This window comes from Musca autumnalis, unplaced genomic scaffold (assembly GCF_047663935.1).
Source record: "Musca autumnalis isolate F117 unplaced genomic scaffold, ASM4766393v1 scaffold_3, whole genome shotgun sequence".
Classification (NCBI taxonomy): Eukaryota; Metazoa; Arthropoda; class Insecta; order Diptera; family Muscidae; genus Musca; species Musca autumnalis.
Genome location: NW_027411866.1, coordinates 48,817,686 through 48,840,939, shown reverse-complemented (window position 1 = coordinate 48,840,939; position 23,254 = coordinate 48,817,686). Strand labels below are relative to the sequence as shown.

At 35.5% G+C, this 23,254-nt stretch overlaps 1 protein-coding gene and 1 long non-coding RNA gene across 4 annotated transcripts in view; one reads left to right on the top strand and one right to left on the bottom strand.

Moving 5' to 3' along the window:
* Positions 1–686: 686 nt before the first annotated feature.
* LOC141399957 (uncharacterized) lies at positions 687–1,899 on the bottom strand. 2 transcript variants are annotated; one of them, XR_012412034.1, is made up of 4 exons: positions 1,818–1,899; positions 1,277–1,536; positions 1,135–1,199; positions 687–1,062 (listed from the first exon to the last, which is right to left on the bottom strand). It is a non-coding gene; the product is annotated as an uncharacterized lncRNA (long non-coding RNA). The 2 variants fall into 2 exon arrangements; XR_012412033.1 differs by lacking the exon at positions 1,818–1,899 and having other exon boundaries at positions 1,277–1,728.
* An 8,876-nt stretch (positions 1,900–10,775) lies between these two features.
* Positions 10,776–23,254, top strand: part of csw (protein tyrosine phosphatase non-receptor type corkscrew) — a 172,220-nt gene continuing 159,741 nt past the window's right edge. For both annotated transcript variants that reach the window (XM_073975081.1, XM_073975080.1), the window contains exons 1-3: positions 10,776–10,926; positions 14,852–15,039; positions 15,113–15,239. In XM_073975081.1, the coding sequence (XP_073831182.1) occupies positions 10,913–10,926; positions 14,852–15,039; positions 15,113–15,239 (329 nt within the window). In that variant the 5' untranslated portion in view covers positions 10,776–10,912. The remainder of the gene's footprint in view (positions 10,927–14,851; positions 15,040–15,112; positions 15,240–23,254) is intronic.

The window sequence follows — 23,254 nt, the reverse complement described above, 5'->3', positions numbered from 1 at the left end:
AAACAACGATAAAGTTTTGCCCCGTTCCACACTTAAGTAGTTTCATGAGTAAATTAATGAAAATTATGTAGTTGTGAACTCGCATAATGCCAAGTCATTTTGCAATAAAACCAGTTTTGTGTGGACAGGGACCGAAAAATTGTTTTTCTCCTCTTATTCCAGTAAAATAATATAAAGTATCTCTATTTTGAGGAATGCAACAATCTTATCTTAAATATGGGTAACAAAACGAAAAATTCTTCTTGATTTAAGTTTGCACGACATATTACTCTGGGCACAGGTTTGGCCAATATCCGTTGCCGAGCTGTAGGAACAAAATCCTCAAGATATTCAACCTTGTCAGAATGCCGCCCCGAGAACAGCAACAGGTGCCTCTTTTTGTGCTACTGATTATAAAAACTGTTATCGCAGTTCTGAATTATGGTATATAAACGATATGAAAAAAATAGTTTTATATTCGTGGTTTAGTTGCATTTTTTCTTAATTTGTTCTTTGAAATATTAAATTAAAATTTAATAACATATTTGTTTTAACTAAGCAATACCGATTTTATTTTAGATGTTTATTTGTGGACGGTTATTAAAAATAGTATAAAAATATAATAATGTATAATGTTATATTTGTTTCAAACAATTAGAATTAAATCATATACTTTTCATTTATTTACTACTACTTATTTACCACCCTAAAACACTTTTTGAGTTACCGACAAAAATCCTTAAAAATAAAACGCAACATTATGAATAAAAAGTTCAAATAAAAGTTAACAACACTCTTGCTATCGGTTGAACTTTACGACTACTTTTTATTCGTCGCTAACTTACCGAAAAGCATCGATAATTTCCGAAATTATAAGCATTGTCGGTAACTCAAAAAATTAGTTGGAGAATCGCACTACTGAATTTGCTTTCCAAATAGCAGTTTATCTCTGGTATTGAATCCATTGTAGGGCATTGGTATAATTTTATTGCCACTGTCTTCAGCGGATCAAAGCTAAGATTAGGAAGGCAAGCGGTTGATTTATGTGTGGCAGACGTCATAGTCGAAACCATTAACGAAAACCTGTAAGGACAGGGGAAATAAAATATACGTTGTTTTATAACAATTTTTAATAGTCTTGAAGAAAGAACTTACTTGATGGAATCCTCATGTGTTTTATTAAGTGATAAAGGATTACGCTTGTTATCGAATGTATGTATCTGAAAATGAGAAATATTTTTAATGCTTGGGTCTTATGGGGAGTGACAGAGGCAGTAACTCCTTAAAGTGGTCTTACATTTTATAGAGATTTTTCACCAATAACATTTCAAAATGTTATCTAACAGCAAGGCCGATTCATCGGATTCATATGCCGAACTAGCGTCTCCTCAGGATTCAATGAATTTTCATAAACACAACAAGGTCTTCAAAAACCAATATTTCAGTCATCCATAATCACCAATTGATAAATTTATAATTGTAGAACTTTGGTCACGAGTTTCTTTAGCGTAAGCATCATAATAAAGGCTACCCCAAGGGTTTTGTGTTGGATTTGCACTGGAAGTGGTGGAGAAGGTTGCAGATTTTACTTGAGACCATGTAATTTAATAAATTTACAACGATTGATCTGTAGAAGTTTTTTTGAATGCTGGATGTCATCGAAGGCGGTAGATTGGATTGATATTGCAATGTTAAATGTGTTCCATGCATTTTGGAACGTTGTGTCTTTTGAAGCAAAACGCTATCCAATTTGCAAACTCTTGCACACCTCAAAACATATTTATGAGCATATAGAAGAGCAAACTTTAATATGACATTTTCCACGTTTTAATACTCACCAATTAGGCAACGCAAAAAGACATGATTTTGTGCGGCCAGCAGACTCTTTAAAGCATTAGAAAAAACAATGGAATTGGCCATTGGAACAGTTAACATATCATTATCGGTGGGGATATATTCGCCTCTGTAATCCATATCTAACATTTGGCAATAGCTTTTCTTTATTGTACTTTTTCCACAAATGATTAACTCACTACACTTTCCAATTGCTCCAATTGTACCCATCGTCGTCTTTACGTGCGACCAACATTCCAGAAACGGAATCATTTTCAAATTAATTTACAATGTTTGTTTGTTTTCACAATAAACAAATTCGCCACATTATTATCTGTCAAGGCGAATTTTTTTCGCCTCGGCAAAAGAAATGACGTTAAACATAACCGGTAGAGTTGTATTTTGTGCTAATTCGCTTATTGTCCAACCTGATAATAGACCTTGTTCCAAAGCATCAAAATGTAAGCACTACCAAAAAAGCATGAAATTTGTACTGTGAACAACGTCGTTTTTGTATTATGACCATTACCGTCACTATAGGGGCAAAAAGTTTCGTATAATTGTACATTTCTGAGTTAATTGATGCCAGAGGTTTGTATCAGACCATATTACAAGGTAATTCAAGGCCTTCTATATGTAATTTGCACCAAGAATTCCACGGAATTTATTAACTTCCTGAGAAATCTGATGAAAAGCGGGCATTTATCGACATACAAGATGTAATATTTTGCACAAGAACAACTCCAACGCTTTCTAGGGTCTCAAAATTTGTAATCTGACACTAATTTTGTGGTTTTCTTAAAGTGCATTATCTAAAAACGCAAATAATTAAGCAAGGGTCGGCTTTAACAAACTATACAAGAAGTTTGACCTTAAATAACGGCATTTGAGCCCCAAAAATTATTTTCTTTTCTCTAAAATATATCTCAAACACCCAGAGGCATTCGTCAAAACAATAAAATTTATAAATTTTGCTGTTAATTCCATAAATTGCACGGCAATACGCATATTTCCTTGGGGTGTATGTAAACTTTTGTCCCCATCATTTTTAGGTTTTTGTAAAATGTACCGTTATTTGTGTTATGGAATATACATTTGTTCTATTAAATATTGTTTATTAGTGAGACGAAATAAAACTGCATACTTGGAATTTCATAAAAATCACTACTAACCCTAATACCTGGGATTTAGGGGGTGTATGTAAACTTTTGTCCCTGACTGTATATAGGGGTGCTATATCCGATTTCGATATAATTTGGCACATTTATTTCTAGACTGAATTCAGTCACACATTCCAAATTTCATCGAAATCGGAAATATATAGCGTGTTTGGTACAGAAAATACCTAAAATCGTCCGAAAGTATATATGGGAGCTATATCCAAATCTGAACTGATTTCTATATAATTTGACAAATTTATTTCTAGACTGAATTCGGTCACACATTCCAAATTTCATCGAAATCGGAAAAATATAGCGTGTTTGGTACATAAAATACGTGAAATCGGCCGAAAATATATATGGAAGCTATATCCAAATCTGAACCGATTTCGATATTATTTGACACACTTATTTCTAGACCGAATTCAGTCAAACATTTCAAATTTCATCAAAATCGGACGTATATAGCGTGTTTGGTGCAGCAAATACGTGAAATCGGGCGAACATATATATGGGAGCTATATCCAAATCCGGACCGATTTCAATATTATTTTGCACACTTATTTGTAGACAAAATTCAGTCACACATTCAAAGTTTCATCAAAATTGGACGTATATAGCGTGTTTGGTGCAGCAAATACCTGAAATCGGGCGAAAATATATATGGGAGCTATATCCAAATCTGAACCGATTTTCACCAAAAGCAATAGCGTTCTTCCTATGTCTAAAAAAGTTGTAGTCCCCAATTTTCAGCTGAATCGTACAAAAAATGCGACCTGTATGTTGCGAACAAAAATACATGGACAGACCGACAGACGGACGGACACGCATAAATCGACTCAGAAAGTGATTATATGGATATCCGCAAAAGGAACTGTGGGTCTATTTCGTTTCCTTTTGTATGTTACATACAAATGCACAAAGACATAATACCCCTTACCACTGTGTGGTGTAGGGTATAATAAATTTAGAACAAATTAAATAGAAATAAAGCAGTCAACCAAAATAAAATTAAGATATTTCGGTAATAGTCGTTAAATCGTTTTATAAAAATGCGTGGTAATGAATAACAAATGCTCTGTTCCTTTACTTGCCTGAGGTTACCATTTCTTACCATTTTTAACCTGCAAAGTGTTCCTTTACTTTAAAAAGCATACAATTTATATGAGAACAATTCGCCACTTTTACCATTTCTGCCCCTGTTACCATTTTTAAAAGTAAAGGAACGGGCCAAAAATGTCGTGAAGCTCATAATTATCAAATAATTTCAATCTTACAGTTCAACTACGGCAATTGTGACCAAGAATTTTCAAATTTCTATGTAAAAAACAAACAAATATGTATATCCTCAAGTACGGCGATTATCGGCACACGTCCGCTACAAGAACTTGATTTATATTGTCCTCCAACGTTCAACAATAGCTGTGTCTGGTTACCCTAAAATTTGTAACAATTTGTACCAATTGTTGCTGGAAGTCGTCTGTAAACACAAAAAACCATGGTATAAGTAAAGAGGTAGATTTAAATGAAAAAATCTATAGAACCCTTGTTTTTCTTGAATTCCTAAAACTTCAAAATAAAACCAACAAGTGGGTTTGTTTACAATGTATTTCTTGAGCATTTTATAAAAAACGCGAAAAATGAATGAAGAGTTAAGTTTTCTCCACATAATCGAGTTGTGAATATGATAAACTGATTGTTTCAATGCAAATCTCACCAATTTCTTCCATACAGATGGTCTAAAAACAATTTTAAAAATCATTGAATTCGATTGTTTTTAAAATTGTTTGGCATATTATTCAAACACCACACACACATACACAGTTTGTTTATATTGTTTTGAAGTTTTAGGCATACTCGAATGAAAAAATTTAAATTGACATAAAGCTTTGGCTAACCTTTCTTATTAAACCATGCAAAAAACCAGCAAAAGAGAGCGATTCGAGAGAGACATTTTAACAGTTCTTTCACTGAGAGCTTGCAAATTCTTGCTGGACAAATTTCTTCTAGCAAGCACTTGCAAGCTCTTCTTCTTCCTGAAAACAATCAATCAGCTGTTTTTAGTTTTTTGTTGATTTATGTTTGTGAACATTAAAAACAATTTTATTATGGAAATAACATAGTCTAATTGTATTGTTTTATGGAGAACAAATTTGTAAAGTGGAAAAATACTTTTTTGTTCCATTTTATTTTTTATTTTTAATAAAATACAACGTGTTTCCTTCCTTTGTTGGCGGACAAATTGTTCTGTTTTGGCAAGTCAGCTGATTGCTTGCTGTTTTTTGCTGGGAAGTTGTCTGTTTACTTTTTATATTTTCTAGCAAAAGAGAATAAAAACCCCTTACTCTCTGAGAAAGTTCCTGCTGGACAATACTTGCTGGGAAAGTAACCAGACAGACTTAATATCTTCGTTGGAAAACTTGCTTGGTATACAGAAGCCTAATGCCTTCTTCCAAAGACTAATTGTTAGCTTTCACACTAAAGGGGTGAGTAAATAAGCTGCCTTGCCTGCTTACCTTGGAATTAACACAATTTTTATTGTTGTTTTCATGGTAAAAGTCAATATAATTTATATTGGTCCACGCCAAATTGATGGTTGGATTTGATATAACTATGGCGAGAATTATCACCCGCCTTTTGTGAACAATTTAGACCTCCACTCTTTCGATCATTTCTAAATGAACATAAGAGACTTGCATCAGATGATCTACATAACATTCGATATAAAAAAGGAAATAAATTCAAAATCATAATTCGTTACTATTTATTTTTATTTATTTCTATATGACGTCTGACATTTTTTATTCTTGAAGTATTAATTAACTTTACTACATTTTCCGTTCCTGTACTTTTTGAACAAATATGTGTTCAGAGAGCAAATTTGTCAGTTTTCCCTTTAACTATTTTTGCCATTAAAAAAGTTCTGGAACGAAGCTTATATAAACACAAATTTAGTATATATGGTAACATGGGGCGCCTTCGCCACGTTTTCGCTACTTGTGTGGCTGTAGCGATTTTTACCTCGGAACAGTTGGCATTCCTGAAATCAACGGACTTTAAAACTGGCATTTACCATACTTCCTCCCCAAATATCAACATTATGCATAAAATGAACATGTTTTCTATTTAATAATGAAAATGATTCAAAAATGTACAAAAAGAAACATATTTGGTCTGTTCCAGAACTGCAAGAATCTACTAATTTTTACTATTTTTTCCGATAACATGAAGGAAAAACTGTTATCGTAGTAAAAAATTGTAGCTTCTTGCAAGTTCTGGAACAGAGCAAATGTTACGAATGTAACTGATAGGTTTAAGTTAGTTTAGTTTAATTTCCGTTAATTTAAAAATTTGAATTGTAACGTAACGTTTTATTACGCAGTTATTTTATTTAAGCAACAACAACTACCATGAAGAACTCTCTTCATCATTCTAGTCGTTACATTACCTTTTGTTAATGTTCTTTTGTTTGTTTTGCCAAAATCATGTAATTATCGTTTAGTTTGTTACTTCTTTTCTTGCATTTATTTTTTGTTATAATTACGTCATCGATCATCCCCCATGTATGTGAGTCTGGTTGTTCGCTTAGACCCCCTGCAGACAGTGAAATTAATATCATGAAATTATGCGCTCTTAGATCGAGTTCCATATTAAAGTCACTTTACTATATTGCTTGTAGCGGGTAATTCAATCTAAAAACCCCTGTAAAATGTGAAAATTTTCAGTGCCAGTTTCACAGTCTGGCATTAGTCTTTGTGCGAATGTGCGTCTGTGTGTTCGTTGTACATATTCGAGGAGTTGCCAGACATTTTCTAGAGGACTCTCGAACAGGGAGACTTTGGGATATAAATACAGGGGAACTGGCAATGACGGGTTGAGTTGTGTTTTAAGCGTTAAAGAATAGCTGCGTGCTAACTAGAGACTTGCTGTGTGCTTAGTAATTAAAGTCGGTTCTAAATAAGTGTAATAAAGTAAATAAAGCATTGTAGAAACGTAATCTAAAACGAACCCTGTTTTATTTGGTACAAATCGTATCGGGGAATAAAACAACGTCTACACGGACATTAGTTAAATCTAATTCCGTAACAATATTCTAGCCGTTAGTTGAAGTATGTACCTTGAATTTAGGCATAAAAATGAAATTTTTGCCAAATTAGATAGGTTTAGTACAATATTTGATTCCAACTACATATTATAGCGTGGCATATCAATAGCATAAACAATTTAAGTTAAACCTGGCATATTTCTCACATTAACCCACAACACCCCAATCATGGCGTAGCCGCCCCACCCCCTACATAGTTCATAATACGAATATATTGACATTTATAATTACTTTTATCATGCAAATTATTTGGATTTATATTCTTCAGTAGTTGTCTATTAACGGCATAAAATATAATTTTGATATCACAAAAGGTATACAAGATATCACAAAATATACCTACCATGAATATTTTTCGAAGAGTTTTGTATTATTCGACCTTTTTTCTTCTTAAAAATTGATAGAGTAGTCAAGCTCGAGGTCTATTTTTGTAAATATTTATTTATTTAATCATCAATATTTCGCAATTGCATTGAATTGCTTCATCAGGATTATCTACAAATACAGATGGATACACAATAATTTATTATTAAGTTTCCGTATCTAATATTCTCACTCTCTCCAATTGTGGGTGATGACTTGCATTGGCACAGTGGCTTACTAGTGCTGTTTTGGGTTTTTCGTTTTGATGCCGTAATTTAATATCGGACTTATGAGATGATAATCTTGTTTTCAACTTGTTTTTAGTTGTTCCGACATATAACTTATCACATTTTTCGTTAAAACTGCCGCCACATGGAATTTGATAAATAACATTATTCTTCTCTGTTTTTTCAATTTTAGTTTTGGTATTCGAGAAAAGTGTATTTAGTGTATAATTGCTTTTGTGTGCTATTTTGACTTTGTTTTTGTTATAAATATTAGAATGTTCAAACCGTTCTGATATACCAGGTACATATATCACAGATTTGTAAATTTTTTTTTCATTGTTATCATTTGTAGATTCCATAGGTAAATTTTTGTAGTAATCTTTGATTAGATTGTTAATAATATTGCGTGGAAAATTGTTGTTGGATAAAATATGTTTGATTTTTATTTTGTTCTGCGGGTGAAACTCATCGTCACTTATAAACAGACATCTATAAATGAGATTTTTCGCCGTATTCATGATTATTCTTTTAGGGTGCTTAGAGAAGAAGTTAATTATACGCCCTGAGGCTGTAGGTTTTTGATACCAATCTGTCTTAATCTTATCATTATCCCTTATTACCATTATGTCTAGATAAGGAAGCCTGCCATTTTGTTCTCTTTCCAACGTAAATTGTATATCTTTGTGATAACTATTTAGGGCTTTCAAAGTATCATCTATTGCACTTTCTTCAATAATCGCAAATAGGTCGTCAACATACTTAGATAAAAAAGATGGTTTCGAGGTTAAGTTATTCATACAAGCGTCTAATAGGTTCTCCATCACAATATCTGCAACTACTGGCGAAGCTGGGGAACCCATTGGTAGACCTCGTTTTTGTTTATATACACACAGTCATAGAACATAAACATAATCTACTAACTGAAAATAAAAAACATTATGAACTAATAAAAACACAGATTGAAGGATGCCTGTCAGAATCCGAACTTTGCACTTTCCAACAAGCCGAACAGACAATATTAGAGGCTGAGAAACAAAAACAAAAAGAAATACACATACGCAAATTCGAAAAACTTAAATCTAAACAAAAAGAACAAATGAAATGTGTATTTCTTTTTGTTTTTGTTTCTCAGCCTCTAATATTGTCTGTTCGGCTTGTTGGAAAGTGCAAAGTTCGGATTCTGACAGGCATCCTTCAATCTGTGTTTTTATTAGTTCATAATGTTTTTTATTTTCAGTTAGTAGATTATGTTTATGTTCTATGACTGTGTGTATATAAACAAAAACGAGGTCTACCAATGGGTTCCCCAGCTTCGCCAGTAGTTGCAGATATTGTGATGGAGAACCTATTAGACGCTTGTATGAATAACTTAACCTCGAAACCATCTTTTTTATCTAAGTATGTTGACGACCTATTTGCGATTATTGAAGAAAGTGCAATAGATGATACTTTGAAAGCCCTAAATAGTTATCACAAAGATATACAATTTACGTTGGAAAGAGAACAAAATGGCAGGCTTCCTTATCTAGACATAATGGTAATAAGGGATAATGATAAGATTAAGACAGATTGGTATCAAAAACCTACAGCCTCAGGGCGTATAATTAACTTCTTCTCTAAGCACCCTAAAAGAATAATCATGAATACGGCGAAAAATCTCATTTATAGATGTCTGTTTATAAGTGACGATGAGTTTCATCCGCAGAACAAAATAAAAATCAAACATATTTTATCCAACAACAATTTTCCACGCAATATTATTAACAATCTAATCAAAGATTACTACAAAAATTTACCTATGGAATCTACAAATGATAACAATGAAAAGAAAATTTACAAATCTGTGATATATGTACCTGGTATATCAGAACGGTTTGAACATTCTAATATTTATAACAAAAACAAAGTCAAAATAGCACACAAAAGCAATTATACACTAAATACACTTTTCTCGAATACCAAAACTAAAATTGAAAAAACAGAGAAGAATAATGTTATTTATCAAATTCCATGTGGCGGCAGTTTTAACGAAAAATGTGATAAGTTATATGTCGGAACAACTAAAAACAAGTTGAAAACAAGATTATCATCTCATAAGTCCGATATTAAATTACGGCATCAAAACGAAAAACCAAAAACAGCACTAGTAAGCCACTGTGCCAACGCAAGTCATCACCCACAATTGGAGAGAGTGAGAATATTAGATACGGAAACTCACCACAGCAAACGCTACACGATGGAGATGCTCCACATACTCAATGTGCCAACAACAAAACGCATGAACTTCAAAAGTGACGTTGACAACAGTGCGTTAAGCTACCGAGGACTCATAAACAAAACAAAGAATGTAAATGGATCGCAATGCGAAAGAAAACGACAGTGCAATATTTACCTCACATGACGATGGTGGTTATTCTACTCTAGTTATAAGTAAATATTTTTTAAGTTTGTTTTTACGTATTTTGCGAACATGGTATGTTAGTTGTTTTTGTAATATGATGTATACCTCGGGGTTAATAATAAATTATTGTGTATCCATCTGTATTTGTAGATAATCCTGATGAAGCAATTCAATGCAATTGCGAAATATTGATAATTAAATAAATAAATATTTACAAAAATAGACCTCGAGCTTGACTACTCTATCAATTTTTATGAATATTTTTCGCAATACCCCAAAAACATGAAACCGAGTGCATCAGCAATTATATATTTGATAGAAATGCCAATTTTTGCGAGATGAAAGATCTTCGTTAAGCTCATAATTTTCCCTTTAACGGCATTTCTGTAGCAGCTATAATTATCAAGAGAATCGGTGCTGGCGAAGGCGCCCCAGTGGCGAAGCCGCCCCATGTTACCATAAACACAAATTTAAAAAAAGTTTCCATTAAATTCAATCACATTTAGCTTACTTCCTCCGTTCTCAGTATGAATTGTATGGTGTCAGAGGTATGGTGAACGTAAAGGAATAGAGCTAAAAAAGCACTGGAACGGAGCTATGAAATATAATGGATTGGAAAATCGAAAGTCGAGCAAGAAAAGTCGATTTTTGTTTTCTCCATAATCAAAAGTCGACTTCGATTTTTAGACTTTTCAAACTGAGAAATCGACTAATCGATTAATTAAAAGTCGAATTAACTATCCCTACTACGAAATAAGTGTTGAGAATTTTAATTTTTGTTTAATAAATAATAAAAAAATAATAACGCATAACGTATTGTTTTTTATTCAATACAACGAAGAAAATGTCATCGCGAAGGTAAATACTTAAGAGAGAGTGGAGAAAACTAAACTAACTAAATACTTTTTAAAGTGTTAAAATAACATCAAATGAAAAGTATCCACAAATCCACAAAGTCGAATGAAATGTTGGAGCAGAAAAAATTTGTTGTAATGCAAAAACGACGTCACTGCGAAAAGAAATCATTTGCAAAAAAAGTGAGAGTGTGTGTGATACGACTCCCCAATGAATGCTGGACGGGAAAAAATATTTAAAGAGCCGTGAAAAATGAAAATGTTCCAAAGTTTTCCCCACGCCCTATTGCATTTTGATACCCCTTATTTTGGCAAAGAAATCTGATTAGAATAAACAAGGACGGTCTGTTGGAATCACAACCCATATGTTGCATATTTATTGAAAATGCTGAAAATGCTGCAAGGATGTTGTAAAGTCCTTATCTAGGGTTATTTGTGTGATTTGTCCTTCGCTATTTAATGTCTTCGTCATTATTATTTTGTTGGTGTTTTTGTTTTTTGGGAATTCGTTTGTCGTATTTTTCGTTTCTTGTTTGATGACGGTGCAATGCAATCCACCCACCCCCACCTCCCCCTTTTTGTAGAAAATTTTTGTTGGGTGAGAGAACATTGTTGTTGTTTTGTTTTTATTCTTAAACTGTGATGTCAATTTGTATACTTTTTTTAAGATTTTAACGATTTTTTTGAGATAAAGCAAATAAGACGAATGCGTGCAAGCCAATACAAATTTTTGGAGTAGTTTGTTCTTATTTAAGAAGTCATATCCAAAATATTCCTCTTACTAAAACTTTGCTAACACAAATCTGATATTGTTTAAAATGCTGACGATTTCTATTCTCATTAATTATCTTTTTTGTCACATCAAAATATCGCTGTTTTGTTTGTATTTCCCCAGTTTTTTGTTTCCAACATATTAAAACGGTTTCTAAATGATTTAATGTGGTTTATTGTTCTGCCGTTAAAGCATTGTTCGAATTATTTTTTAAACGGCAGCGCATTCATTAGCAGTGAAATTAATTTAGTGGTCAAAACATAGTATATTAGAGTGGATCATATATTTTGTTTATTTAAACAACGTTTATTTGGCTTAACTTTGGTTAAGTAAAAATCTCATAAGATTTTCAAATTTCTTACATTGGTAGATGTTGTTAAACAGATATTGTTCATGGGAGACGGACCCAGTCTCACGGTTATTTGACCCGAAAATCCGGTTACAATTGCGATTCTCTAAATCATTAATAAACTTCTCTAACTTATTAATTAACTAACTCAACGATTAACTAACTCATTACCGACAAAAATTGGAAAAAATAAAATGCCTATAATTTCGGTAATTGACTATATTTATTTCGGTAAGTTAGCGATCAATAAAAAGTAGTCGTAGTGTTCTACCGATAGCAACAGTGTTTTATTTGAATGTAACCGATTTTTGTCGGTAACTCAAAAAAATGCGTTAGAGAATCGTACAAAAAACGGGGTTTATTTGAGGACTAAAACAAAAAGAGGAATATGTGGTCTAGAAGATTTTTGATTACCTTTTCTGACAGCATTCAACACCAGCCATTGCTGTTCCAATTCCTGAAAAAGGCATCCCTTTTGCAATTTAATGGAATGTGCAGTAATGTGGGGATTGCCGATGTAGTTTTGCTTAACGTATACATCCCCACGAAAAATAGCTGACAGGTTTTATGTCCAACATTAGGCCGCTTTTGGATGGTCATAACCGTCTGGTATTGGGGGACTTTAATGCTCATCATAACCATAGTGTCGCCTGGTCCGACAAATGACGTCACCTCGCAACGCGTCGTTTTTAATGGATCAGACGATCCCCCCTTAATTGTCTCCTTCAGCAGACCGCCCGATTTAATCACCTCAGAGAGTTCACTAATCACCGTTTCTGCGATCTGCCCAAACTTTTTGATGTTCAGATAGCAGAAATTATGTTCAGAGACATCACCACTGCTGCAGCCGATCGCTATATACCAGCTGGCCGAATAGTCGAAGCGAGACCAAATTTTCCAGTAGTGGCTGCGGGAAGCAAATGAGCGTGACGAGCTTCGTCAAGTCAACCCCAGTGACCCCCAGAGTCAGGGAGCTGACGCTTGAAGTAAAAGGTTGGTCGGTGAGCATAAGCGGAACAAGTGGCTTAATCATCCGGAGAGTTGTAACATTGGGCAAATATCGTTGTGGCCATATGTTAAGTCATTTTGAACCCTGGAAAGAAGGAAAATAGGACTTGGCGATGAGAAGTGTACTACGTCGTATTAGACATCTTCCTGTCGAAGAAGAACCACAAAAATTCACAATGGATTATGTTGCGAATCCCATCAGGAACCCTAAATCATGCAAGACTATAGGCCCTGATGGAATCTTCATGGTAACGCTGAAACAGCTGGACGACCTGGGAGTTGAATATCTCACCAAAGCTCTCTACCTGTCGCTAGCCTCCCACATAGTGGCCGAAATATGGAAGATCTACAGGGTGGTGCCGCTGATGCCAGCAAATGTGAAACGTAAAGACTGATTTTGCTTTTGTCACCCGTAGCAGAGAAAATCTTGAGGATTTACTCCTCCCTAGCCGAGAAGGGAGTCGAGGACTCAACCAGAACAAATCGTGCGATAGGACAATATTGATGGCGCTCTTCTTATCGAAAACCTTAGATACTGTCAAGCACTTCACGCTGTTTGAAGACATTGTGTAGACTACCATCCGGCCAAGTTTGGAAAGTTGGATAATCAGTCAATCAATAATTCAAGCTCCGTTGAGTGAAACGGGGAGTTCCTCAAGGTGGGTTGATTTTTGAAGGTCATAAAGGATTTTACGATCATGGCATGAGGTACCTGCCCTGATGCCGCTTTTGAAAGGTTGAACTCCTATTGATTGATATTATCAAATTTTTCCACGAGAGGAAAATACAAATGTCCACCACTAAATATACGGCTAATATGGTCACCACCTGGACTGCAGAGGTGAGCGCTGAGTTGAATATCTTGGTCGATGGCAAAATTCCTACCGCTAGTTACCTTAACATTCTAGGGGTCATATTCGATAGCATGTTGACGTTGTCCACGAATGCCACAACTATCTGCGACAAGCTGAGTCGTCAAGTCTTTAGCTGGCAGCAATTGGGGTGCAGATAAAGACACCTTGTTGACCATATATAACGCAATAGGTTGGTCTGTGATAAGCTATATGGCGCAAATGTGGTCCGCGAATACAAGTGCAACGAGATAGAAAAAAAACCTGTCAGAATGCCGCCCTCATGTCTTCAGTGGACCATTTACATGAGAAGAAAAATATTCTTTCAGTACAGAAACACAATGGCATGCTTTTGATGCAGTGCTTGCCATACTAATTACCATATTGTGGAAATAACCCTCCACACAGGCATGTTTGGACGGATCTTCATGATATATGTAGAAAGAGAGGTTCCACATTACAAGAGAGAACCCCTTGATCAACAAGTCTATCAAGTTGCCATAAAGAGCTATCGTGTGAATGCGGTCCTCGGATAGCATCCTCCATCTATCGCAGCCGTTTAAATTCCTATAGGGCAAGGATTGATGATACCGTGCAAAAAAATTACCCTGCATGCGGCACAGCCCCCCACCACACACGGCATCATTTCAACTGCCCTGGCAAACCTACTTAACTACCTCCAGAAGATCTGTGGTTACACCCCTTCGAAGCATCCGCATTCCTAGAACTAGAGATAGACCAAGAGCCAGATTAAGCGAAAAAACGAACATATAAACATATTAAATACTGTTACAACAACAACGACCGACCTTCAGTTGTTTCTTGTATAGTCCATTTATCGATTAAATATTAATCACTTGGATATTTTATTTACAATAATTTTTCAGAAAACTTTGCAAAAATCTTTATACTCAAAAAATAATTAATTGAAATTTGTTCTTTTTTCCAGATGGTTTCATCCCACAATATCGGGCATCGAAGCTGAAAAATTACTATTGGAACAAGGTTTCGATGGTTCATTTTTAGCCCGTTTGTCCTCTTCAAATCCCGGTGCATTTACATTATCTGTACGAAGGGGTCAGGAAGTGACACACATAAAAATACAAAATAATGGTGATTTTTTCGATCTCTATGGAGGTGAGCTGGGGGGCAACGATGTATGACACAATTTTTGAAATACTAATATTTTCTCTCTTTGTTACATTTACAGGTGAAAAGTTTGCAACATTACCTGAATTGGTACAATATTACATGGAAAATGGTGAATTGAAAGAGAAAAATGGTCAGGTGATAGAATTAAAACAACCGCTAATATGTGCGGAACCCACAACAGAAAGGTAAGTGGGAAATAATTAAAATTGACACTTTAATCTGCAAAGATAATTCTAAAAAAAAGTATAGTGGTGAAAGTGAAAATGAAACTGAAATGCGTTTGAATACAATTGAATACTACTACTATGGAGGGGAATTACACAAAAATATCTAGTTGTTGTGGGTTAATAATCCTCATAAATAAACAAGAAAAAGTATGTCGAGAATTTCAAGGTTTATCACTAGTGTAATTTAAGCACTCGTTTTAAATGTCATCAGAACAACTTTTCTTTATAATTGATTAGAAAGTTCTTTATTGATTTAAATCTAATGATTGCATTATAAATAGCTATTATATCTCATAATTGTTGTAGTAATTGAATTACGCATTCTTACGCTATTTAATTACACAGAGACAATTATTGATAATTCCTTAGTTAATATGTACGTTTTATTTAGACTTTATTCCAAGTACAATGTGATTACAGAATCTATAAAAAGATTATTGTAGCAATGTAATTTCTCTTCTACGAGAAAAACAAATTGTGAAAAGTAAAAGTATTGGGGGGTTCGGAAAAAGAGGCAATATTATATGTCTGTACTCTAAAGAGAACATTCTATATTGATATTTTCGATTTACAATTACAATTAATGTTCATATTATGTACTTGCAGTGGATCCCTTTGTTGTTGTAGCAGCGGTTACATGTTGCTTCCTTGTTCTTCGTTAATCGGGTGGTCCTTGTAGGATTAGGAAGGATGCAACCTCAATGAGTGTGTGTATATCGCTGGGCAGTTAAAAATGTGTATCGTATCGTATGCGTAACAGGCTCAGTTACGCAAATGCCGATCTTGTCTGTCTAGAGTTGTTCTTCTTCAAATGCAATGGATGGATACAATATTCAAACTATAGTTTTAGATGGCGTTGTTGTCTGCGTCTGTGTGAAAAGCATTTAGACCTGCTGCCAATTCCACATAAACGGATAACATGAATGATCGTTAACATCCAAGCATTTATTGCTTTGGCTACATATTTTTGTTGCGGTGAACGGGAATAAACATAAAGTCATGTTTATACGAGAGGTTGTCTTTTTGCCGGGATAACCTCTTTTATGGAGATTTATTTTGCATACATATATGCAATGCAATTGACAATTTAAATCTAGATCTACTAAATCTAATACAATGTTGTTGTAACTGTTTTTTTCTGTTTAATCTGGTTCTCTTCTCTTAATCTGTTTCGATAGGTTGCCAAAGCTTCTGGAGTTAGTTGGGTAGGTTTAACAGGATTGGGATGGAGGCTTGTTCCGCATGCAGGACAGATTGTTTTGCATATTGTCATCGATCCATGCCGAACGTAGTTGAGCCTAAACTAATCTGGTTTGTCTTGGCTGTTGACACACTTCATCTTCTCCGAGGACCGCATTCACACGATAGTTGTTTATGGCATCTGCGATTGCGTCCGTGTGAATGCTATTTAAACCTGCTTGATGTGATTGTTGATCTAGGGATTCTCACTTGTAACGTTGGACCTCTCTTTGTAGATTCTGTCATGCCTGCAAGGATGGCTCTCACGGTAACACCCGAGCAAGTACTGCAATAAAGCATGCCATTGTATTGCTGTACTGGAATAATCTTTGCCTCCTCATATAGATGGTCCATTAAAGACATGAAAAGGCACTCTGTTTCACCCTGTTTGGGCGGCATTCTGACAGGTTTGAATAATTTTCCATCGTATTGCACTTATATTCGCGGACCAAATTGGCGCCGCATAGCTTACCACAGACCGACCTATTGTATTATATGTGGTCAATAAGGTTTTTTATCTGCACCACAAGCGGTACGAACTTGAGGAAGTTGTTCCTACATCTCAGCTTGTTGCAGATAGCTTTGGCATGCGCCGTCGAATGTAATCCCTAGAATCTTGGGGTAGTTGGTGGTCGGAATTCTGCTACTATCGACCATGACGTTTAACTCTGTTCTCACCTCTGCCGTCCATGTGATGAAGAGAGTGACCGTAGATTTAATGCCCGACATTTGCATATTCCTCGCGTGAGAGAAAAGGTGGTAAGATAAGTCAAATAGGAGTTCCGCTTTTCGCAAATGTCATCCAGGAAGGTACCTGAAGCCAAGATCGTACAATTATCTGCATATGTTGCGATCTTAATGCCGTTTGGAGCGGGTGGAATACTGGAGAGGTAGAGGTTCTTGTTCCTGAATTCCATGTACGCATCCACACATATAATTAATTATCCAACGTTTTAAACTTGGCTATAGGCTAGTCCGCTTGATGTCCTTAAACAGCGTGGAGTGCTTGACAAAGGCTTTTGGTAAGTCAAACGCCACCATCACTGTTCTATCACACGGCTTGCTCTGGTTGAGTCCTCGACTAATATGTGTGGTGGTGGCGTATTGTCGTGTCGTGCTGCTTACGGAACTCCTGCTAATGATCGGCAACTGGGTAACTAGTATTTCTGACGCGGGGAAGGACTATGGCCTCAAGGGTCTTTGTTTTTGAGACAAATGCCAAATCGGTCTGTTTGTTTGTTTTTTCACCTTTGCTTGCGTCCTTGACTGGCGTCAGTGGCAGGACGACTCTAAACAATTTGGTGCCTAGCCACAGGTTGAGAACTTTAGTGAAATACTCGATTCCCGGCTCATTTAGCTGATGACATTCGCAATATCATCTATTGTAAATTTTGGTGGTTCATTCTCGGCAGGAAGAGATCTACTGCGATCCCTTCTCTTCGCCCTATCACTCGCAGGCTGCTCAACAAATTGTCGATTTCTTTCCAGGGTTCGAGAGTGACTTAACCTTTATTTACACACTTATTCCTGCTCCAATGTTGCAACTCTTAAAATGATTTATCCATTTGTTCCGGACTGAGGGATGTCGCGTATTCTGGCGACGACAACTCACTGTGGGCTGTGTTCACGCAGCATACAACATAGTCCCTGTAGTATTCCCTCACATCGACGAGTCCAGAAGAACCCCTGAGATACATTGATTACAATGTTGTTGTTTTTGCATCGACCACATTTTTGTTTTTTTTTTCTTTAATCGGTTTGGGTTTCCAGATCCATGAAGGATGCACCCTCAATTGGGTGCGTCCATAGCTACCAGGCGCTCAGATTATTTATCATTGTTGGGTAGTTTTAGTGTGTGCCATTTGCACACGCCTATTAAATCAAGCCTATCATATGGGCCCGTAAAATCTTTGGGTAATTGGTGTTCGAAATTCTTACTTCTTCGACCTGCAGATCCAAGGGACTACTCATTTACGCTGTCCATGTGGCGAAAAGTGTGACTGTATATTTTACTGCTGATATTACTTTTTATTTCGTCCAGTTACTTTTAGGAGTCCGTAGTGCGGAGAGATAGAGATTGAAAAGTTTCGAACATGGCACTCAACCTTGGGGGTTTCGACTTCATCTGACGCATGCAGAGATAAAGATCTAACGTTTTGGCTGCAGATAGTGGAGTCTATTGTATAAAAACTCAATTATAATTGTATTCAATTTAATACTTCAAAAATGACCCGAGGCGTGGGAGATTGTTCATAATATTGCCAGAGTGTGTTAATTCCAATAAAATTTTTATAGTACTTGAGAAAGTGTGAAACGCATGACAAGTCAAGTAGAAAGTAATTTGTAATAAATAAATTTCGTTTTGTTATTATTTCTTCTGAAGATATTAATATACATCAAGTGATTGCCGACATGCGATTCGTGGGCCAGTTTGAAGTGTTAAGAAAATTTTCATTCGATTTGTATAAAATATCAAAAAATATTTTAGTGAACAATTTTTTATAAGTAAACAAAATAGAAAAATCATCTAATAAAGAAATGAGAGACAATCTGGATATTTGTATACTCTCGGATGGCAAGATGAAATTACACATATCTATCGAAAGACCCAACACGAAATTAGCAAATTATGATTGCTGTCACTAGCCCCAATTTATATGTTTGTCTTAAAAAGTTTTGTAAGAATAATTATAAGTTTAGTAAAATTTTCAAATTTTACATCCCTGTCTAAGTTCTGTTATTTAGGTCCTAGGACCGTTGCCATATGATGAACAAACGTCTTCCAAGTTGTTCAGCGCCTAGGAAATGCATTATTTCTACAATTCAATTGCAACGGTCTCCGCAACAAAGTCAGACCATATTCTGATCATCGTCTCTGTAAACAGACTAACCGATTTCATAAACCTTGACCGCCGTTCATTTCTGAACCAGTCACTTCTTTAGAGTAAGTGACCCTCCGGTAACTGCGAGAACTTTTCGGAACATCATCACTACTGCAGTCCCTCGCTACATACCTGCTGGTCGAATACCCGAAATCAGATCAAATTTCCCAGCAGCAGCGACGAGACTAGCAAATGTGCGTGATGAGCTTCGTCGTGCTAACCCCAGTGACCCAAGAGTCAGGAAGCTGACACTGAAAGTTAACAGGTTGGTCGGTGAGCATAATCGGAACAAGTGGGAAAATCATCTGAAGAGTTGCAACATTGGAGGCGGCAACGGTTAAGTCACTCTCGAACTCGGGAAAGAAGGAAGATAGGACTTCAGTCGCGTTTGGCGACGGTACGCTGAGGTGCGCAAGTTTTTTCAATCGACAGTTTGTCGAGTACCCCGGATATGACAGGGCTAAAAGAAAATTACTATGTCGGAATTTACAATGGATGGTGTTGCGAATGTCATCAGGAACACTAAATCGTCCAAAGCGTTGGGCCCTGATGGAATCTCTGTGCGTATGCCGGTTGTCGGCACAGTTCTCAAACTGTCAATGGCACAAAATCTGGAAATGGGCGTGGACCACCTAGTTATTCAATGCGACATGACCTTGTTAAAATAATGGGTTAGTAGGGTGTTTTGTAAATAGTGACGACTATCAAATAGTACTATAACAAGTAAAATTAGCAGTCGGCTTTGCCGACAGAGATATACCCTCAGCATGTATATATTAAAACATTTTTTTCCCAAATAACGTATGTATTTAGGGTTTTTAAAAATTTTGGGAATTTGAACCGACAAAAATGTCCATTAGGATTAGAGATCAAAAGTTTTGCGGAGGAGATACTAAAAGGAATGGATCTACATTTACCATTATGGAAGTGGATCTCCAGCCACTACATATGGTGCCATAAGGGGTTTTTACACCCTTCGGCATGTTTGCTCAAGAAGTATGGACTTGCCCCTAAAAAAACGTTTACCATCGTATTTGAGGCAGCGAATGCAAATTGATTAAACAAAAATCAAAGTAATTCGATAGCAGGTTCTCAAGTGAACTTATCCGAAATTTTGTGTGGGAGCTACCGGATGGAGTGGAGTCCATATTTGAACCTGATCTATATCTAGTAGATATATTAGGATGTGTAAAGTATGGACCAATTCAACCACTCCCTTCAAGAGTTACCGTACGAACAATTTTTCCGAACATTTTTGAACTTTTGTGGGGTGGGGGAGGTACCTGAAGGAGTAGACCGATATGGCTTATCTTCGAACTTAAACCATGTTTGGAAAAAATATTACTAAGACCAAATTTGGACCGAATCAGCACATCCGTTCTAGAGTTATCTTGCGCTCCAACCACCACAAATGGTGTCATAGGGTTTTTTTGGAACTTTCAGACTATTTTCTCAGGAAGTATGGACTTGCCCCTAATGAAACTTGTACCCTCGTATGGAGGGCAGTGAGTACAAGTTGCTAAAACAAAAATCAGAGCGATTCGAGAGATGGCCCTAAACTGAACTTTTCCAAAATTTTGTGTGGGAGGTACCCGAAGGAGTGGGCCGATTGAGTCTATATTAAAACATTATCTAAGTCTGGTACACATTTTACGATGGGCAAAGTATGGGCCAAATCGGTTACTCCCTTCGAGAGTTTCATGCGGTCCAGCCAGCAGGACAGACAGACAGACGGACGGACATGGATAGATCGACTCCAAATTGTCTGAAACACATTTCGTCCAAACATACTTGGGGTCTAAAACCATTATTTCGATGAGGCACATTTTCATCGTATAAAATTGTATATACCCTCCTTAGCCTAAAGGCTGAGGGTATAAAAACACGTTATTTGGAAATGACTTGTTTTGCTGGTGACAATAAACTAGGATTTTGGTCAAGAACTCTGAACCAATCACAGTGCTTTGAATCAACTTTAAATGAAAGGAGCTTACACCTGGAAAAATTTTCACGATTTTACTTGGAAACTGGACGTTCTATCGAAATGGGATTAACGAAAAAAAGTCGCTGGAGGAATTTTTAAATAAATCGCGCCCAAAATTCATAGTTATAGGTTTACTTTAGGTTTTCGCAATTTTGCTTGGAAACCGCAAGTCCTATCGAAATGGGGCTAAAGAAAATGTTGTAGCTGTAAAAATTCTATAAAGTATTGATTTGTTCCTTGGTTTTACCGTTTTTGAGATATAGAAGTTCAGCAATCTTGTAGAGAATTTTCTCTGCTACAACATTTTCTTTAGTTCCATTTTAATAGGGCCTGCGGCTTCACAGCAAAATTGTGAAACTCTAAAAATGTGAACTTGGACCGAGATTTATTTTTTTGGTTTTTTTCATATATGAACATTGTTATTTCAGAATCCGCAAAAACTTCGCAGGTGTAAGTTCCTTTCATTTAAAGTTGGTTCAAATGCATCGTGCAATGTCAAACATTTTTATTTGTTTAGAAAAGTAAATGCATTGTGAACGGATTTTAGGTTACTTTTGATCTTAACTGACTTCTTTCTTCCTAGAACCGGCTGAGCTCATGCATTTCTTTTGTATAATTTTTATTAGACATAGAATAATGTTAATGACTTTCCAGTTTCACAATAACAACATTCTTCGGTCTTATACGGATAATTTCGGATAAACGTATTTGCGATAATTTGTTACGTACTCAGAGTTTAGCTGTTTTTACCATATTTGAAAATGTTTATTTTTTGCAATAAACAAATTTTGTTTCAATCTTTTAAGATGTTTATGAACGAAATAAGTTCGCTTCCAAGATACGTTGGAATTTATATTGAAATTTTTTCTTAGTAAGTCAATGACAGTTTGTCTTCTCTCCATCCATCTTTAACCCTTTCGGTCCCGAACTTTTTTCCTCGCATTAATAGATACTTTAAAAACATAGAATTAAAGTATAAGTCAAAACTAAGACATAACATAAATTGGTGGGCGTTACCCCACCTATTTCGGAAGATACAGTACATTTTATCTACAATTTATTTGCTCATTATTTTGTGCAATTATGTAAATATAAATGTAATAATCGTATAGAAGTATACATCTGACCTTACTTTTGATGAATCAAAACTAAAGTTTAACATAAAGCTCATACATTTTGGTTTAGAAACGATTTAAATAATTTGGACTGTACACATCGATTTTTGACATGCCGTGATTTTCCAGACTTCACATTGAATAATGCATCGTAGTTCTGCTGATCGGCATACAACTGTCACTTTTTTATAATTTTTGCATTCTTAGGACTACAATTGGCCAAAGCAATGTGTTCTTTGAGGAAAAAATTCCGTTAGTTTTAAATAAAACGACGTCAAAATCGAAGTTGCTTATAAGCAACGTTGGGGCCGAAAGGGTTAATATGGGCACTATGAGTAGACAGACAGTTGAAGCCATGTTGGTCGTGCGCATGTTTTTTTTAACTCTTTTGTTTGAAAAGAACACCCACTGTTGAGATAAAACAATTCAGATCATTTTTGGTTTTATTCGGTTGGTCATAAATAATACAAATAACACGAATTGGACAAATTTTGAAACTGAAAACAATTATGTGCGGGTGGTTTTTTGGCCAAATTCTCTTACCAATTAAGCCCACATAACAATTTTTAAATGGCTAAAGAATTCCACAACAACAACAAAATTAAAACAAATTTCTCCATTTGGGAAATATGAAAGTTTATTTCTTCGATTGGGCAGGCAACGTTGTTGAACACTTAAAATATTAAAGCATCATTTAAGAAAAAATAATTAATATTGTGCCTTTTCAAAACCAAAATACTACGAATGAGAAAA